This window comes from Bos javanicus, chromosome 19, assembly GCF_032452875.1.
Source record: "Bos javanicus breed banteng chromosome 19, ARS-OSU_banteng_1.0, whole genome shotgun sequence".
Taxonomy (NCBI): Eukaryota; Metazoa; Chordata; class Mammalia; order Artiodactyla; family Bovidae; genus Bos; species Bos javanicus.
In genome coordinates, this window is record NC_083886.1 from 9,120,716 (window position 1) to 9,141,158 (window position 20,443).

The 20,443-nt window shown below is 46.8% G+C and overlaps 1 protein-coding gene across 1 annotated transcript in view; it reads left to right on the top strand.

Moving 5' to 3' along the window:
• Positions 1-19,371, top strand: part of SCPEP1 (serine carboxypeptidase 1) — a 40,348-nt gene extending 20,977 nt beyond the window's left edge. The window contains exons 4-13 of the mRNA XM_061390038.1: positions 1,604-1,759; positions 2,111-2,185; positions 6,425-6,497; positions 11,671-11,708; positions 12,213-12,341; positions 12,948-13,041; positions 13,785-13,898; positions 15,871-16,008; positions 17,667-17,830; positions 18,765-19,371. Of these exons, the coding sequence (XP_061246022.1) occupies positions 1,604-1,759; positions 2,111-2,185; positions 6,425-6,497; positions 11,671-11,708; positions 12,213-12,341; positions 12,948-13,041; positions 13,785-13,898; positions 15,871-16,008; positions 17,667-17,830; positions 18,765-18,827 (1,044 nt within the window). The 3' untranslated portion in view covers positions 18,828-19,371. The remainder of the gene's footprint in view (positions 1-1,603; positions 1,760-2,110; positions 2,186-6,424; positions 6,498-11,670; positions 11,709-12,212; positions 12,342-12,947; positions 13,042-13,784; positions 13,899-15,870; positions 16,009-17,666; positions 17,831-18,764) is intronic.
• The last annotated feature ends 1,072 nt before the right edge of the window (positions 19,372-20,443 follow it).

Sequence of the window (20,443 nt, forward strand, 5' to 3'; positions counted from 1 at the left end):
TCCTCTCCTATCTCAGTGCTTGTCTTCCTCCAGACCTCCGACCCCTTGTCTTCTGCCCTTGTGATGCCTCTCTGGTTCTCTGACTCTGCGCTGCGCCTTCATTCTCAGCTTCACCTCCTCACCCGCCCCTCTCTGACCAGACCCTGCCCCCCCGGCTCCCTTGTTCTTCTCCCTCCAGTCTGGGGTCCGTCCCGCTGTCCCCACGCTCGACCTCTGCCCCCAGGCTGCCGGATGCTGAGGGGCTCGGCGGGTGGGGGCTTTGCTCTGGGCTCGTGGCCACCCTCTGCTCTGTGCCTCTGCCCCTCCCCCATCTGCTTATGGACCCTTAGGTTATTTCCACCTTTTGGCTGTCATGAGTAATGCAGGCAACATTAGCGTACAGATACTGGTTGCAGTTTCAGTTTAGCGGGGAATTTCTGGGTCCATTTGTAGCTCTGTGTTTAATACCCAAGGTTGTTAATATTTTTCATCCACCCCTCTTTCACTGCCTTTCAGGGGTGCGTTCAAAGGTCTCCCCCATTCCCACCCTGTAATCTACATGCCACACAAATGAAACTCTCCAATGCCAGTCCCTCCTTAGTTTACCATCTTTCAGGTTCCCAGAAGATCAGATCCAGTTTCCGACACAGAAATTGGCTCCTGCTGCCCCCAGTCACACCTCCCAGCTCCTCTCCAGTGCCCTCTTCCTTCAGGCCTTTGCAAGGGCGATTCCTGGGCCTCGACTTCATTCCTGGGGCCACCCAGTCACACCCAGCTCACCATGTTTACCTGAGACGCACTGCAGGAACACCTCTGTCTCCACACTGGTCTTCAAGTGGATTTACTTTAGACTCAGGGTCTTTGCACAGGCTCTTCCCTCAGCCTGAAACATTCTTACACATGCTTCCAGGTGAAATATCACTTCCATTTGCAGTAGCAGAGTGCCCCCTCTGGCTTGTCCCCAAGCCTCCCATGACAAAGAGAGTCACGTGACTGGGGCAGAGAGCTGGAACAGGAAGTGAGGAGATGCTGGCCTTGGTCCTGATGCTGCCATTACCTATCCAACTTTGTGACCCTGGACAGGTCCTGGGCCTTTTCTGGGCTTTGATTTCCTAAACAGTAAAGGACATGGCTGGACTGTGTTATTACTAGGGATCCTTCAGGATATAAAAGTCTAAACTTTTGTGGGAAAGGTAGTAGAATAAATTCTGTTTTTGTAGTGTTTAGCAAAGCCAGCCAATGTGGAAACTGGATCCATCTTAAAGAAAACACATGTGTGGTCCAGACCTCCTCCTGCCTCGAGCTGTTGCTCAGACCGACACCGCAGGATTCTCCCTGTGCTAGCATGTTACGTCCAGGATGTTTGTATTGCGTCAGAGTGACAGCCTGGATGCCTCAGTCCCCACGCATACGTGACTTTTTCCTTCTTGGGTCTCCTTTTCTTTGCTGTACTAGTCCGTGTCCCTAGTCCAGATTTTTTTTAAAACCCATTTTAATAACAGACCATAACCACACTGATATCCTCACATGTGTGGCTTTTGTTGAGCTCACAAAAGATGATCAAAAGATGGTTGGGGACTGGCTGGCTGATTGCAACATCTGACTTTCCTGGGGTGGCGTGTAGCTCCAGTCGGCCAGCCTCCTGTTTGTGGATAACCCCGTGGGCGCCGGATTCAGTTATGTGAACAAGACTGATGCATACGCCAGAGACCTGGCCACCGTGGTATCAGACATGATATTTCTCCTGAAGAGCTTCTTTGATTTCCACAAAGAATTCGAGGTAAGTGGGGCCTCAGAAACAGCTCAGCGAGGGGCTTGCAGTCATAGCACTGAATCCATCAGGTGCAAACACCCGCAAAGAGTTACACGCCCAGCTCATTCCAGAGAAAACCTTTTTGTACCCAGGGATCAGGTTGTGGGTTTCTGTCGTCTCTAAAGATGGTTTTAGCTTGAAAGAATGACTCTGCACCCAGTATTCTCCTGACACATAAAAATCAGATATGGAGGAAACATCAACAGAAGCAGATTTGTTTTGCCTGGCCATTACATGCAGTAGAAATTTGAAATGGATTCATGTGAATTAAAAGGCATTCAGGATATTTAATTCTTTATAAATTCTTTTTCTTCCTAGAGGATTCCATTCTACATTTTCTCAGAGTCTTATGGAGGAAAGATGGCTGCTGGCATCGCTCTAGAACTTTATAAGGTAACAGGGAAGATGACTTTGTTGTTTGGTTCCAGACCGAAACTGATTATGTTACTTGTTGTACTCACCTGATAATTAAATATACTTTGAATAGGACCTTGTACATGGAAAGTAAGAGAAAGTCTGTAGAGGATGAGATGGCTGGATGGCATCACTGACTCCATGGACATGAGTCTCAGTGAACTCCGGGAGTTGGTGATGGACAGGGAGGCCTGGCGTGCTGCGATTCATGGGGTCGCAAAGAGTCGGACATGACTGAGCGACTGATCTGATCTGAATGACCATAAAAAGTTTCAAAAAGAATAGTGAAGTTGGCATAGTTCCAATATTAAACAAGCTATTCCGCTGAGTGAAGCAGTGTGGTGCTGGCATAGCAACAAATGCAGATAAATGTAGCAGGTTAGAGAGTCTGGAAGCATATTTTGTCTGTACTTGTATATATGTGTGTATGTGCATGTGACTGTATGTATATGATACATATATATCATACTTACATAAGATCATATATAAATGATAGGGTGGTATTTCATACCACAGGGAAAGACAGAAGGTTCAGCAAATGGTTTGGAGACAAATGGCTATTACTTTGGAAGTTAGTAAAGTTAGATTCCTGCCTTGCTTTCGTGAAACATCGGTGTTTTGCTTTGACTGCGCTGAGTCTCTGTGGCCGCACATGGGCTTTCTCTAGTTGCGGTGAGCAGACGCTGCTCTTCGTTGCAGTGCACAGGCTTCTCATTGTGCTGGCTTCTCCTGTTGTGGAGCATGGGTCGAGGGTGTGTGGGCTTCAGGAGTTGTGGCTCCTGAGCTGCAGGGCTCAGTAGTTGTGGTTCATGGGCTTAGTTGCCCCGAGGCATGCGGAATCTTCCCAGGCCAGGGATGGAACCCGTGTCCCCTGCATAGGCAGGGGAGTCTTAACCACTGGACCACGAGAGAAGTCCAGAACAGCAGTTCTTGATAGATTCAAAATTTTAATGTAAAAATCAGAACTATAAGAGTACTTGAAAATATAGAAGAAAAGATGTATAATCTTGGGTAGGAAAGCTTTCTTTCATAAGATGAAAAGCCAAAAAGAATAATTTTGACATAATTTATATCTAGAAATTTAAAACTTCTTAGAGTTCTATAAATAATTTTAAAAGATACGTATACAGACTCACAAATATATAATAGAAAAAGTCTTCGTATCAATAAATCCACTTAAAAAAGGATAATATCATAATATAAATTTGCCAAAAGATATGGGGAAATAATTTATTGAAGAAATGCAAACAGCCTGTGGACATGTGAATGGTGTTCAACTTTTATTAGTAAATCAAAGCTGTGGGATTTGCAAATATTTTAGAAAATTGGTAACCCCCAGTTTTAGTAAGAAGTTTGTTTCTTGGCAGGAAAGCTATGACAAACCTAGGCAGTGTGTTGAAAAGCAGAGACGTTACTCTGCCACCAAAGGTCCAAATAGTCCAGGCGATGGTCTTCCCAGTAGTCATGTGTGGATGTGAGAGCTGGACTGAAAAGAAGGCGGAGGGCCGAAAAACTGATGCTTTCAAACTGTGAGAAGACTCCTGAGAGTCCCTTGGACAGCAAGGAGATCGAAGCAGTCAATCTTAAGGGAAATCAACCCTGAATACTTGCTGGAAGGACTGGTGCTGAAGCTGGAACTCCAGTATCTGATGCAAACAGCTGACTCGGAAATCTGTGATGCTGGGAAGGATTGAGGGCAGAAGGAGAAGGGGATGACAGAGGATGAGATGGTTGGATGGCATCACCAAAACAATGGACAGGACCTTGGGCAAACTTCTGAAGATAGGGAAGGACAGGGAGTCCTGGCGTGCCTCAGTTCATGGGGTCGCAAAGAGTTGGACGTGACTAGGCGACTGAATAACAGGGAAGTAAGTGTGCTCAGGCACCTTTGTTAGGAAGGAAAATTGGTAAATCATTTTTTAAACGCAGTTTGGCTATATCTGTCTGCTTATAAAATGTATGTGCCTTTTGAACCAATAATTTCACATCTAAGAGTCTGTCCTGTGGGAATACTTATACATGCATGTGTGTGAGAGGATGTTTAGTTCATCATCACTTACAGTGTCCATAAAAGGAAAACAAGCTCAGTGACTATCTGTTCAGTTCAGTTCAGTTCAGTTCAGTCACTCAGTCCTGTCTGACTCTTTGCGACCCCATGGACTGCAGCATGCCAGGCTTCCCTGTCCATCCCCAACTCTCGGACCTTGCTCAAACTCACGTCCATTGAGTTGGTGATGCCATCCAACCATCTCATCCTCTGTCGTCCCCTTCTCCTCCTGCCTTCAATCATTCCCAGCATCAGGGTCTTTTCAAATGAGTCAGTTCTTCTCATCAGTTGGCCAAAGTATTGAAGTTTCAGCTTCAGCATCAGTCCTTCCAATGAATATTCAGGACTGATTTCCTTTAGGATGGACTGGTTGGATCTCCTTGCAGTCCAAGGGACTCTCAAGAGTCTTCTCCAACACCACAGTTCAAAACATCAGTTCTTCAGCTCTCAGCTCTTTATAGTCCAATGCTCACATCCATACATGACCACAGGAAAAACCAAAACTTGGACTAGATGTACCTTTGACAGCAAAATAATGTCTCTGCTTTTTAATATGCTGTCTAGGTTGGTCATAACTTTTCTTCTAAGGAGCAAGCGTCTTTTAATTTCATGGCTGCAGTCACCATCTGCAGTGATTTTGGAGGCCAAAAAAATAAAGTCTCTCACTGTTTCCATTGTTTCTCTATCTATTTGCCATGAAGTGATGAGACCAGGTGCCATGATCTTAGTTTTCTGAATGTTGAGTTTTAAGCCAGCTTTTTCACTCTCCTCTTTCACCTTCAAGAGGCTCTTTACTTCTTCTTCCCTTTCTGCCATAAGGGTGGTGTCATATCTGAGATTATTGATAAGCTTGGGCTTCATCCAGTCCTACATTTCTCATGATGTACTCTGCATATAAGTTAAATAAGCAGGGTGACAGTATACAGCCTTGACATACTCCTTTCCCAATTTGGAGCCAGTCTGTTGTTCCATGTCCAGTTCTAACTGTTGCTTCTTGACCTGCATACAGATTTCTCAGGAGGCAGGTAAAGTGGTCTGGTATTCCCATCTCTTGAAGAATTTTCCGCAGTTTATTGTGATCCACACAGTCAAAGGCTTTGGCATAGTCAATAAAGCAGAAGTAGATGTTTTTCTGCAACTCTCTTGCTTTTTCAGTAATCCAATGGATGTTGGCAATTTGATCTCTGGTTCCTTTGCCTTTTCTAAATCCAACTTGAGCATCTGGAAGTTCTTGGTTCACCTACTGTTGAAGCCTGGGTTGGAGAATTTTGAGCATTATTATCTATAGAGGATTACTTAAGTGAAATACGTGGATCTTTCCATGATGGACAGTTTGCAGCCATCAGAAAGAATGGGTAGATCTGTGTATATATACACATACGAATATATATATGCTTATAAACCAAAGGAAGAAGTTAGAATAATATATACCATGTTAACTGTGGTTAACTCATGGGTGTGAGGATGTAGGTGGGGCAGAGGTAAAGTTTTTTTCACATTTTTCTCCTGTCTCCTTCAGTGAGTAAATATTTTACAGTGAACTTGTATGACCTTTTTTTTCATTGAAGTATAATTGATGTTCAATATTATATGTTCCCTACGTACAATTTAGTAGTGGTAGTGTTAGTCGCTCAGTCGTGTCTGACTCTTTGTGATCCCACAGACTGTAGCCCCCCAGGCTCCTCTGTCCATGGGATTCTCCAGGCAGGAATACTGAAGTGGATTGCCATTCCATTCTGCAAAGGATCTTCCCGACCCAGGGATCGAAGCCAGGTCTCCTGCATTGCATGTAGATTCTTTACCATTTGAGCCATAGGGAAGACTCTCATGTACAATATAATGATTTACAATTTGTAAAGGTTATACTCTGTATATTCCATGTGTCCCTTCTAAAGAAGACAGGGGCTACACCAGAGCCCACACAAATCCTGCCAACACCCTTGGGAGAACTTCACAGTTCGCATTCATTTTGCAGATGGTGGGTGGCAGGACAGTTACCCTTGTCCTCTAGTGGATGTCTGAGGTCTTTGGGTACCCAGAGCATCCCGGGTGGGCAGAAGTGTTCTGTGCTCAGCAAAGGCCGTGTGTTAAGGCCTGACTCCCTCCTGTTGAGGAAGGGAGGGAGGCCCCTCGGTCTTCTTGACAAGGATGTTTCTTGGCTTCTCTTTCAGGCTGTTCAGCAAAAGACCATCCAGTGCAACTTTGCCGGGGTTGCTCTGGGTGACGCTTGGATCTCTCCCATCGGTAAGTAGGACATTTTCGGATTTCTTTTTTTGGCAGGGGGCAGGGGTGGGGGTTGGGGAAGGGTGTGTTGGCGGGGCTGAGCTGCACGATGTGCAGGGTCTTAGTTCCCTGACCAGGCATCAAACCTGGGCCTCCTGCACTGGGAGCAACTGGGCTGGCAGGGACATCCTCAGTCCCCATGGTGAAAAGCACTGCCCTTTGTGTGTCCTTTCTGGATGAACCTCCTAGGACACTGTGACGTTGCACTAGCCTTGACCCGAGACCTAAGGGGTCAGCGGGCATCCTGCCAACTGTCTCGCTCAGAGTGACAGAACTGGCCTCCCACGCCCTTCAAGGGTCTCATCACAACTGCATTAACAATACTAAACACTTTATATGTGTTAACTTTGCTGAAGCTTAACGACATCTCCATGGGATGGTTGATGTTATTATCCCAGGTTTGGAGGTGATGAAACTGAGACTCAGGTTAAGCAGTTTTCCTAAAGTCACACAGCTAAACCCAGGATGCACATGAAGGCAGCAAGCACTTAGCCGTCACCGTGCGTTCCTCCTTGAGACCAGTAGGTCAGCCTCCTCCTTTGCACGTGCTCTTTGGTCCAAAACCTCCCGAATTCAGCTCGCATGACCCACCCGCCCTTAAGAGTCTGTCTGCCCAGCCCTGAACCCCTGTGTCCAGGTGCACCGTACGGATCGCTCTTCCACCCCAGAAGTACTCCCTTTTTGGAGGAGGATTACTGTTCACTTCCATGTGCGATTATTAATTGCTTGCTAGGGAGCACGTGTTGTGCCCAGTGCTAGGAAAGATACATAGACCTGCTTCATGCCTTCTAGAAGATCTGCGCAGTTCAATGTGGTAACCACAGCCACAGTACTGAAATCAGATTGATTATATTCTTTGCAGCCAAAGATGGCGAAGCTCTATACAGTCAGCAAAAATAAGCCCCGGGAGCTGATTGGGGCTCAGATCATGAACTCCTTGTTGCAAAATTCAGACTTAAATTGAAAATAGGCAAAACCACTAGACCATTCAGGTATGACCTAAACCAAATCCCTTATGATGATACAGTAGAAGTGACAAATAGATTCAAGGGATTAGATCTGATGGACAGAGTGCCTGAAGAACTATGGACAGAGGTTTGTGACATCGTACAGGCGACAGGGATCAAGACCACCTCCAAGAAAAAGAAATGCGAAAAGGCAAAATGTCCGAGGAGGCCTTATAAATAGCTGAGAAAAGAAGAGAAGCTAAAGGCAAAGGAGAAGAGGACAGATATACCCATCTGAATGCAGAGTTCCAAAGAAAGCAAGGAGAGATAAGAAAGCCTTCCTCAGTGATCAGTGCAAAGAAATAGAGGAAAACAATAGAATGGGAAAGACTAGAGAGCTCTTCAAGAAAACTAGAGATACCAAGAGAACTTTTCATGCAAAGATGGGCACAATAAAAGACAGAAACAGTATGGACCTAACAGAAGCAGAAGATATTAAGAGGTGGCAAGAATACACAGAACTATACAAAAAAGATATTCATGCCCCAGATAATGACGATTGTGTGATCGCTCACCTAGAGCCAGACATCCTGGAATGTGAAGTCAAATGGGCCTTAGGAAGCATCACTACAAACAGTGGAGGGAATGGAATTCCAGTTGAACTATTTCAAATCCTAAAAGATGATGCTGTTAAAGTGCTGCACTCAATATGCCAACATATTTGGAATACTCAGCAGTGGCCACAGGACTGGAAAAGGTCCGTTTTCATTCCAATCCCAAAGAAAGGCAATGCCAAAAAATGTTCAAACTACCGCACAATTGCACTCATCTCACACGCTAGTAAAGTAATGTTCAAAATTCTCCAATCCAGGCTTCAACAGCACATGAACCATAAAATTCCAGATCTTCAGGCTGAATTTAGAAAGGGCAGAGGAACCAGAGATCAAATTGCAATTGCAAGCATCCGTTGGATCATCAAAAAAGCAAGAGAGTTCCAGAATAACATCTACTTCTGCTTTATTGACTATGCCGAAGCCTTTGACTGTGTGGATCACAGCAAACTGTGGAAAATTCTTAAAGAGATGGGAATACCAGTCCACCTTACCTGCCTCCTGAGAAATCCATATGCAGGTCAAGAAGCAACAGTTAGAACTTGATATGGAACAACAGACTGGTTCCAAATTGGGAAAGGAGTATGTCAAGCCTGTATATTGTCACCCTGCTTATTATTTAACTTACATGCAGAGTACATCATGCGAAATGCCGGGCTGGATGAAGCACAAGCTGGAATCAAGATTGCCGGGAGAAATATCCATAACCTCAGATAGGCAGATGACACCACCCTTATGGCAGAAACTGAAGAAGAGCCTCTTGATGAAAGTGAAAGAGGAAAGTGAAAAAGTTGGCTTAAAACTCAACATTCAGAAAGTTAAGATCATGGCATCTGGTCCCATCACTTCATGGCAAATAGATAGGGAAACAATGGAAACAGTGAGAAACTATTTTTTTTGGCCTCCAAAATCACTGCAGATGGTGACTGCAGCCATGAAATTAAAAGACGCTTGCTCCTTGGAAGAAAAGCTATGACCAACCTAGACAGCATATTAAAAAGCAGAGACATTACTTTGCTATCAAAGGTCCATCTAGTCAAAGCTGTGGTTTATCCAGTAGTCATGTATGGATGTGAGAGTTGGACTATAAAGAAAGCTGAGCACTGAAGAACTGATGTTTTGAACTGTGGTGTTGGAGAAGACTCTTGAGAATCCCTTCGACTGCAAGGAGATCCAACCAGTCCATCCTAAAGGAAATCAGTCCTGAATATTCATTGGAAGGACTGATGCTGAAGCTGAACCTCCAATACTTTGGCCACCTGATGAGAAGAACTGACTCATTTGAAAAGACCCTGATGCAGGGAATGATTCAAGGCGGGAGGAGAACGGGACAACCGAGGATGAGATGGTTGGATGACATCATTGACTCGATGGACATGAGTTTGAGCAAGCTCTGGGAGTTGGTGATGGACAGGGAGGCCTGGCGTGCTGCAGGCCAGGGAATCGCAGAGTCAGACACGACTGAGCAACTGCACTGAACTGAGCCACATATGACTATTTAAATTTATATTATAAAATACAATAAAAATCAAATCTTTTGTCTGCACTACTATCATGTCAAAGTATCCGGTAGCCACAGGTGGCTGTGGACGTGTTGTGGACCACACAGATACAGAACGTTTCCGTCACTGCAGAAAGTTCTGTTGGACCTCAGAGGTACACATCCAGGCTCAAACTATGGCTTCTAAGTCAAGTCTGTCCCGCCACCCTGCTTTAGTAAATAAGCTTTTTGCTGGGACAGTAGCGTGCCCATTCATTTGTAGAATACAGGTCATCTGTTTGGAGCCTGCAATAACAGAGTTGAGTAGTTGCAACAGAGACCAGCTGACCTGCAAAGCCAAACACATTTACTGTTTGTCCCTTTACAGAAAAGGTTTACCAATCCCTGGTCTAGATAAAGCAGGAAATGGGATGCCTTGGAGGACTGCAGTTGATTCTTTATAAGAAACCGAGGCCCAGGCTTGATGGTTTAGCTGGAGAGAAGAATGACAGCTAGTTTCTGAAGGACCTGGTGTGTCTGCATTTCTCGGTGTGTCCTGAAGAATACCAGCCCAGTGAAATGCTATGCAAAGGGCTCCATGGCCAAATAAGTTTTGCAAGTGCCAAATACTGGCCGCACCTCCTCAAGGTTCACAGGCACATTAAAGGCTCTGTTAAGTCCTGCAGTTAAAAAAAAAAAGTGTTGTCTTTTGCATAACCCCAAAGGTATTTAGCCAACAAATCATATTTCTGTGTTAATACCTAGGGTAGCATCCTGCAGAAGTGAGGTTATTTGAAACAGACTTTGAGATGGTTGGGCTTTGGGGGAATTGTTGAAGGCTTTGTAGCAAAGGAATGGTGCATTAGCCATTGCGTCATCTTAATGCCCTCTTGTAAGTTAAAAATGTTCCTGTTGCTCAACATCTCCAGTATGGTGGCTATCAGGGATATAAAAGAGAGACATTGAATAAATAAGGGCTGTGTTTTCATTTACTCTTTTCTCCTTTTGGAGAAGCTATTTTGTTACCCTACCCTAATGATTGGAGTAGGAAGTGGCAACCTGCTCCAGTATTCTTGCCTGGAAAATCCCATGCACAAAGGAGCCTGGTGGGCTGCAGTCCATGGGGTCACAAAGAGTCAGACATGACTGAGTTACTGAGCATGAGTGCCATGTATTCAAATGTGCTCTATAAGTTATGGTCCTTGATGGAAGTCAAAGTGTGTGTGAGTCACTCAGTCGTGTCCAGCTCTTTGTGACCCCATGGACTGTAGACCGCCGGGCTTCTCTGTCCATGGAATTCTCCAGGCAAGAATACTGGAGTGGGTTGCCATTTCCTTCTCCATTGATATAAGTCAACTGTACTTCAATTTAAGAAAAATTACAGAAAACAAAAGAAAACCACATAAGCAAAAAAAAAAAGTTGTGCTTGCTACCTTCTTAGCACTTCTATCAATGGACTAGCCTTAGTTACGGTAACTGTGAACTTGTCCAAACCAAGCCCAACTGTTCTCTGTGAAGTTGGGTGTTGTCTTACTCACATTTGTCTCATAAAACTCATTATTGGCTTTACTCCAGTTCTCACGCCTTTACATTCTCAGTGTACTTTTGGAATTGAAATGAATTGATTGGCAGTATAGCCCCAGAAACTTGATGCAATCAATATTCGTCCTTAATTAGCTCCTTGGTGGAAACTTATGTCCTCAAATTGGAGGAGCGGGCAGGGTGCAGAGCAGAGCGGAGCAGAGGGCGGGGAAATACCTTATACCCTCACAGTCGAGAAGCGTGCAGATAAGCGCTGCCGCTGCACACGCACGGCCTGTCCGTGGAGCCGTCCCTGGCGCTGACTCACTGGCTGGGCTGATATCAGGCCAGATTAATGTGGCCCTTTAGCCCTGACTCAACAGAAAGGTTCCACACCCTCACCCCACCTCCCAGCCACCAAGACATGAGCCCTGGTGGGTTAAGGAGCCTTCACACCCAAAGCCACTGTGTTTCTTGCTTCTGTCTCTCTCTGCTTTGGGAGGAAAGCTGGTTAGGTGTTTTGAGGGAAGGACAATCACAGAAAACTCACTCTGTCCCTACATGGTGTCCTTTAGATTCGGTGCTCTCCTGGGGACCGTACCTGTACAGTGTGGTAAGTAGACGAGCCCAAACTCTCAGCCTGACAGCCCAGCTGACTTCCTCTGGCTGTGTCTGCAGGAGGGACCAAGCTAGTTGGGTTTGTCTGTGCGGTTGACACTGCCCCTTAGGGACCTATTTAATAATCCATATCAAGTTGAAAACCCTAAGCAACAGCTGGCCTTGGGGACAAATTTAAAGAAACATCAACACAGTTATCCCATTGCTCCAGGTACTAGACATGCACATTTTAAAATCTCCCCAGATTTTTATTATAGACATTTCCAGATAGGCAGAAAGGTTGAACGATCATGGTGAACACCCATATAGCCATCACCTAGACTTGGTTGCTATTTTCTGGCATTTCCCTCATCAGTAAACACAGCGCTTGTTATGCTGTGCTTTTCTATGAACGTCCCCCTTGCTTCTGCCGCCCACTCTTTCTGTTACCCATCCCTACTCTGAGTGATAACAGAGTTCTGTCTCTTGCCAAGTCAGAGTGTTCTTGTTTGCATTCCAGTCTCTTCTAGATGACCAGGGTTTGGCAGAGGTGTCTAATGTTGCAGAGGAAGTCCTGGATGCCCTGAGCAAGGAACTCTACCAAGAGGCCACCAGGCTCTGGGAGAAAGCAGAAATGGTCATTGAACAGGTAAGAGGGGATGCGTTTGGGCCAGCCTACTTGGCTTTTCCCTGGGGGTGAAGGGACCTTGGTTGGTATTGTCAGGGCTGGGGTCTATCCGGAGACTGCCCACAAGTCTGGAAATGATGTCAAGCTAAACAATATATCTGACCAGTCTGAGCAGCAACAAGGTCAGAAAGCCACCCAGCCTGCAAGACTTGCCTGTCCCTCAGCTGAAAATATGGATTCTATAAGAAAGAATATGTCCCGCCAAGGTGAGTGTTTGGGTCCTTGCCAGCCAGTATTCTGGCCGCAGTGAGCCAGGAGGAAGAATCCACAGGTTGAGGACTTGAGTGTGTAGGACCCTCTGCAGATTCTTCCTGGAAATTAACACACAGGCTCTTGGTTTTCTCCTGTGGCATTGGAGCCATCCTTGGATGAGCTACCCCCAGGAGACCGGGTTGGCACTGCTCGTCTCTGGGCCTCCAGAGCTTATTTCTTTCTGGTCTGAGCAAATGTACAAAATTAAAGCTGTCCTTGGACAAGATGGGGAGCCAGGTACCTTACTGTTTTGCAGCTCTGGTAATGGATAAACAAAGAAAAGAAATAACAGAATTCATTTCTTGTGTATTTCAGAACACAGATGGGGTGAACTTTTATAACATCTTAACTAAGAGCTCGTCTGTGTCCAGAGTGGTGTCGAATCTAGAATTCACCCAAAAACACCTTGGTGAGTGGACCTTGACATTGGAAGACCATGTCTCAGCTTCCCTGCGTCTACCAATTTTTTGAAAAGTTTTATTGACATATAGTTTACATATCATAACATTCACCCATGTTGTGTAATTCAGTGGGTTTTAGTGCATTTAGAACATTTCATCACCACAGTCCTGTTTTAGAACATTTCCATCACCCCAGAGAGATCCCACATGTCTGTCTGCAGTCAATTTCTTTTCCCACTTCCAGCCTCAGGCAACCACTAACCTGCTTTCTGTCTCTCTAGATTTGCCTTTTCAGGACATTTCACATAGATGGGATCATGCATGAGGTAGTCTTGCACTTAACACGATGTTTTTGAAATTTGGAAACCAGCTTCTACACGTTGAATTACAATGTTAAGCCTCCTAAAGGCTGGATTGAGTTGTTTTCACTGCGGGTGCTGAATGCCTGATAGCCTCCCTTTATACAGAAGCTGCCAGAGGCCTCTAGGTTCCACTCAGCTGATTTCCTTAGGCCGTGCTGGAGAACCTTACTGGCCCCAAAGGACATAAAATGCACCAGTCAAAGCCAATAAAGCCTCTCCACTTGGAAGACGTTCCTGACTTTCCCCCCATCTGGGGGAATCAGGGGACCACTTTTCATCTTCCAGGTGCAAGCCTCCCTCTCACAGCATCCCTGGCAGCTTAGAAAAGAGGGAGGGCCTCTTGGTCTTGTTTCCAGTCCTTTGACTCACCGTGTACCAGTTTGTTTTAGTTCATCTTTTCCAACGCCACGTGAGACAGCTCCAGCAGGATCCCTTAAGTCAGCTCATGAACGGTCCCATCAGGAAGAAGCTCAGAATTATTCCTGAAGACTGCATCTGGGGAGGTAACTTGTGTGACTTCATGAAGTGTTGTTTGTAGAGCCGGGGGTGAAAGAGGTGACGATTCAAAGCCTTAATTTGTAGAATGGGTGTTAGTGGTGGTGCTGAGTGTGTTCAGTTGCAGGTAGAATATTATTACCGTTCACATTTGATAGATGGGCAGACATACAGAGACAGTGAGTGGCATGCCAAAACTGGCTCAGAATAAAGGATTGGTGAGGGAAGTGGGCGGGGAAAGAAATGAAGCGGTGGGTTGTAAGTTGATCACTGTTGAAGCCAGGAGTGGGTCCATGAGAATCATCATCACCATCTCCTCGTTACTTTTATGTCAGTGTGAACTTTTCCGTAATAAAAACTTGAGATTTTAAAAAGCCATGCCCAAGGCCACGGTTGGTTATGAGTGTATTGGAAAAAAAAAAAAATCATTTTTCGGCAGGGTTTGAGCAGGTCGGCCTCTGCAGGTATCCTGATGTGGATGATGAGGTTTGTCATCTGTTGCCTTCTGGTCTGAAGGTCATAGGGGGAAATATGGGGGTCCTCAGGGACCAGGATGAGGGAGAAATAATCTAGCGTAAGTTCCTGCTCAATCTTACGGGGAAGCCATGAGCAAGCGGGACTCCCATGCTCCTGGAGGGGGAACCCTCCAAGCTGAGTTGGGTTTTTTTCATGTCCAAGAGCCCCAAAGCTATGTTCCATGGGGTGGAACCTTGACAGCTGCAGAGAGACTGGGACTGGACCAGCCTCCCAACCCTCAGAGAGGTCAGCAGAGCACTCGTCCTAGACCTGGTGTCTTCAAGTCCCCGTCACCCCCTGGAGTTCTTTAGAAATGAAGGGAAGGTTCGCTCAAATAAAAGAATGCAGTTTCAGAGCCGTGAGGGATGCAGACAGCTGTGGGGGGCTGTGGCGCTGAGGAAGAGCAGATGTGAGTATCCCCGGGAGGCCAGGTGCAGGCCAGGCTCACGAGAACACACCTTGTCAGCTCAGCCCCCTCCTCTTACCCTCATGGCTGTGTCGTCTGGTCCCAGCTTCTCTCGTTACAGGGACTTTTGCAGATGAAAACTGCTAAGGACAAACTCCCCCTGGCTCTGGGTGTGCCTGTGTAGGGTCTGGAAAGGAGACTCCTTTCTGGGCACCCTCGGTGTCCTGAGCCCAGTCTGTAGTCTGCCGGCTGTGTGTTCCTATCCCAGCTCGCCACTCACTGTGTTGCCCAGGGCATGTTTCTCAGCCTCTCTGAGCCTCTTGTTCCTTGCACAGAGTTGATGAAGGAAGGAGGCCCTGGGATGTTGCTGACACAGGACGTACTTAGCACAGTGACTGGCAGATAAAATTCAGTGGTGGCTGTTGCCCTTGTTTTTCAACGTGGTCAGGGATCCGACAAGAATGCTGTGCAGACCGCCTCCCCTGTTGCCCGGGGCTGGTCATCCATGCGGCTGTACCAGGGACAAGCTCCAGCTATGTTCAGGGCCGGTTTGTTGATGATTTCAGTTAGCCCTACTTAACCTGGCCCTGGAGGAAAGCAAAAATCAGAAACCTTAGCCTTGGTGTTACTCAGTAAAGGAGGAAAACTCAGCTGACCCCAAAGCCGTGGTGTTGGAGAAGACTCTTGAGAGTCCCTTGGACTGTAAGGAGATCCAACCAGTCCATGCTAAAGGAGATCAGTCCTGTTTCCTTGGACACTGGCCTTCTCTCGGTTTCCAACCCTCATGACACACAGCATCTGCTCTCGTCACGAGCACCTGAGTGAACAGAGCGTGTGCGCTGTTAGTGCTCGCCTTCTGCACGGCCAGCCTGGGGCACGGATTTCCGGGCCAGCAGGTTCTGGGCCGGCGGGTTCTGTTGGGGAAGCAGTGGTGTGTTCAGTCTTCCTCACATGGTGTGTGGCGGTCACTCTTGGGGTCCTGGAGGCTCTGGACTGAAGAGTGCCTCTTGTTCAGGCAGGTTCCAAGCCGCTCTCTCTTTCTCCTTCTGCTTGTACAGGCCAGGCCCCCATCGTCTTCCTGAACATGGAGGGGGACTTCATGAAGCCGGTCATCAGCATTGTGGACGAGCTGCTGGAAGCCGGGGTCAACGTGACTGTGTATAATGGACAGCTTGACCTCATCGTGGATACCATGGGTAGGAACCGGTCCGAGGGGAGCGAGGAGGCGGTGTCGTGGATGGAGCTGGCCCCTTGCTCGGGGGAGGGGAGTGACATTGATGTGGCAGGAGGAGGGCCATTTTCCATTACCTGCATCCACCTCTGACCTTGGCTCTTTGAAGAGGGCAGGGCTGCCCGAGGTGGTGACCCCCTCAGAGAAGTCCGGCCTGTCCTTCTTTTGAGGTCTTCAGTCAGTCAGTTCAGTCGCTCAGTCGTATCTGACTCTTCACGACCCCATGAACTGCAGCACGCCAGGCCTCCTTGTCCATCACCAACTCCCAGAGCTTGCTCAAACTCATATCCATTGAGTCAGTGATGCCGTCCAACCATCTCATCCTCTGTCGTCCCCTTCTCCCGCCTTCAATCTTTCCCAGCATCAGGGTCTTTTCCAATGAGTCAGTTCTTCTCATCAGTTGGCCAAAGTATAGGAGTTTCAGCTTTAGCATCAGTCCTTCCAATGAATATTCAGGACTGATTTCCTTTAGGATGGACTGGTTGGATCTCCTTGCAGTCTAAGGGACTCTCAAGAGTCTTCTTCAACACCACAGTTCAAAAGTGTCAATTCTTTGGCGCTCAGCTTTCTTTATCGTCCAGCTCTCACATCCATACATGACTACTGGAAAAACCATAACTTCAACCAGATGGACCTTTGACAGCAAAGTAATGTCTCTGCTTTTTAATATGCTGTCTAGGTTAGTCATAGCTTTTCTCCCAAAGAACAAGTGTCTTTTTTAATTTCATGCCTGCAGTCACCATCTGCAGTGATTTTGGAGCCCAAGAAAATAGTCTGTCACTGTTTCCCTTGTTGCCCCATTTATTTGCTATGAAGCGATGAGATCAGATACCATCCATGATCTTAGTTTTCTGAATGTTGAGTTTTTCTGAAAGTTGACCTTTAGAGGTATGATTAAAGAAAAGGTTAATTCGCACCCCCACCTCAGAATTTAGAAAGAAGATGTTTCCTTGACCATTGGACAAAGACACCAGTTAGCTAAGGGAAAGCCTCTCTTTTTGTGTCAAGGAGAAGGTAACACTGCAAGGGGAAGGCTGCTGACCCTATCCAGCTGAGGACCCAGGGGACGTGGTCTTTGTGGGGTCCCTGCCACGCTGCCTGCCACCCTGTGCCCACCTCCTGGTTTCAGGAGGGCCAGGGAGAGGCTCAGACTGAGGCATGTGATCTGGCGAGTGTGAGCAGCACTGAATATTTCTGCGACTTGTGAGCCGAGATCACTGAGGACATTTTGAAACGGTTCTGCATTTCTTCCATGTACTCCCCACGTGGTCCACCGTCTGCCTACCTGGGGCTTCTCTGTCCTCCTGGCAGCCCTGCCTGCCCCCAGACGTCCCAAGGCTCCTTCCTTCGGAGCAGGGGAGCCACGGGAGGGTCATGGGCAAAAAGCACAGCTGTTAGGTTTGTCCTGGGCAGCCTGGCTGTGGCTGGGGCACCCAGTGCTACAAATGCAGAGTCTCAGGTCCCGCCCGATGTACTCCATTGGAATTTGCATTTTAGAAGGATCCCAAGTGCATTTTGTGTGCCTCCCCGCTTTCAAATCCAGTGCCAAGTTATAGGACCCAGATTCCGGTTTCCGCTCTTCTCAGCTCTTCATGCTGGGCCATGCTTTGTCCCTCTTGCCAGGTCAGGAGAACTGGATGCGAAAACTGAAATGGAAAGAATTGCCCAAATTCAGGCAGCTGAAGTGGAAGCCCCTGCACAGTGACCCCAGATCTTCAGAAACATCTGCCTTTGTCAAGTCCTACAAGAACCTGGCTTTCTACTGGATTCTCAGAGCTGGACACATGGTGAGAGTCAGCGTCTGTCCCAGATTCACGGCTCTGGGGGTGGAGGGAGCCACACGCGCTGGTCTCATAGGTGCCTGGGGATCGGTGTGTTTGCTTCACTGGAGTAGTTCGTCTGCTGAGAGATTTAATGCTGGGGTCTCTACCCTCTGCTCTTCAGGTTAAATGAGTTGAATGTTGCTTTCCTCTGGACAGTTTGTCCTGAATAGGAGAGAGGAAGGAATTGTCTTTCCCTAACATTTTTTGCTTTTTTTTAAATTTTTCTTTTAACGGCTATACTGTTTTATTTATTTATCTGATTTTTTGACTGCGCTAGGTTTTTCTCTAGTTGCGGTTCACAAGAGAAAAACAGTGGATTCTCTCATGGCAGAGCAGGGGCTCTAGGCACACAGGCTTCAGTCCTTGCAGGTCGTGGGCTCCAGAGCACCAGCTCAGTAGCCTGGGCTACAAGGGCTGAGTTGCCCTGCAGCATGTGGCATCTTCCCAGACCAGGAATCGAAGCCATGTTCCCTGCTTTGGCAGGAGGATTTTTAACCACTGGACTACCAGGGAAGTCCTCCCTGACGTTTTGAGGGAGTGATATTAGAGCTCAGTCATCTGTAAGGCTGAGCGCAGTGCAGGATGCAAGGCAGGGAGTGCATGTTAGCAGCAGTGGCTCTGGAAGTTACGGAAAAGGAGGCACGTTTCCTTCCTGAATGTTGAGTCCTCTGGACCCCTGCAGCCCAGCATCATGGGAGCTCGGGAAAGCGTGTGTCTAGCACAGGGGTCATTTCACAGAAGGGGTGCTCTCTTGAGGATGGCACCCAGGCACGGCTGTCCTCCAAGGGTGTTATCACAAAACTGGTCCCCTTCCCGGGAGCAGGGTCTCGGAGCCAGTCCTGACCCCAGGCCCAGGCAGAGAGCCGGGAACGCTAACGCAGATCCTCCTTGCTTCCAGGTTCCTTCCGACCAACCGGACATGGCCCTGAAAATGATGAGGCTGGTGACTCAGCAAGAATAGGATGGCCTGGGCTGGCTGCAGGTGAACTGCTTGGCCTCAGGGCACGGGAGCCCCTGGGAGCAGTCTGGTGCTGTAGGAACCACCCTTCTCCCCTCGAGTCTGACTCCCGGGGAGCGGCCGACTTGGGCTGATTGTGCAAGTTCCCGTCAGCTTTGGCAGAGAACAGAATCATTGCCTCTGTAGCAACTTGCAAATCATTTCTGCTTGGAAAGACTTTTTTTAAAAAATGGATTTGTTTTAATCAAAATGAAGAATTGAAATAGCTTAATGTTTTCTTATTATAAAAGCAAATTGTGTGACTTACAGAGAAAACTGGAGATGCAAACAAAGAACCAAATAAATATCTGTATGCTCCTTTCCCAGGGAAAAGCACTATTACCAGTTAAGTGTTCTCCCTACAACCCTTTTTTTGCTATATATACATACATATTTTTTTACAAAAACGCAATCATTGCTGTGTTATGTCATGGTCCATTTTGTTCACACATCAGTATGTCCTGAACACCTTTTCGTGTCAATAAATTGTTCTCCTGTAACATTTTAATGTGTGCTGAGCATCCAATTTTATAGCTGTACCATAATTTACCTACTAAATACTCAGTTGTTTCCCATAAGCAGTTTCTAGTTTGTTGCTTTTATAAACGGTGCTCTGGTGATATTTCCTGATAGTTACATTTTTACACACATCCTTATCATTTTATTACAAAAATTCCCCAAAAGTATACTGGTCAGGTCAAAAAATTGTAACATTTTTAAAATGCTGAGTTCGGGACTTTTAAGTGTAATTCATGGCTTATGATCTACAAAGGCTTCAATGATAGCCTTGAAACAAATACCACTCTGATAGTTGTGGGGCTAAGATTTTGAAAACCCAACACAGAGTCTTATCCTGCTGAGTGTGGGGAAAGAGTTACAATGGGTTACGCCTAAGGTGACCAGCCCCTTCTGACCTGATGCTAAAACAGACTTCTTGGGCGGTGCTCCACACTTTCCCCCATGAGTTGGTTTGCTGTTGGGGAGAGAGCAACTCCTGTGTGTCTACTCCTGTGTGGACCAGGAAGAACTGAGAGTCTTGTACTGGGTCCCTCTAGACTCCACCAGTGAATGGCAGTCTCCTGTCGCTTCTGCTGGGAAAAAATTTCACTATGAGTATAACTAGTTACTGAGTCTTATGAGCCCTTGAGACACTGAAGTGGACAAGTTGAATTCCCAACCACACAGGGTCTTTTTTTTTTTTTTCACACAGGGTCTTTTTTGTTAGAAGTTAGGGTATGTTGGGGAAAGGAATGCAAGTTTGAGCATTAGAATATGTCATATGTGTGGCAGAGTCCAATGAAGCTGGGACTGCAAAGCTTTTTTGCCCCTGGAAGCCCTTCTATCGCCACCTGAGGAGGTTAGTCTCTTGCCCTGATATCCTATAACCAATTCCCAGACTTGCCTAAGGCCTCTGTTGCTGCTATATTATATCCTCTCTCAAGCTGTGCCCATGGTTTCATGGGGATTTTCTGTGAGTGGACTCAGGAAGAAGAGTCTCAGGTTGGTTTTCAGATGGTTCTGCGTGATTGCCGTGCATCACCTGAACGTGAGCGGCTTTGCACTGAAGCTCCTCTCCGGGA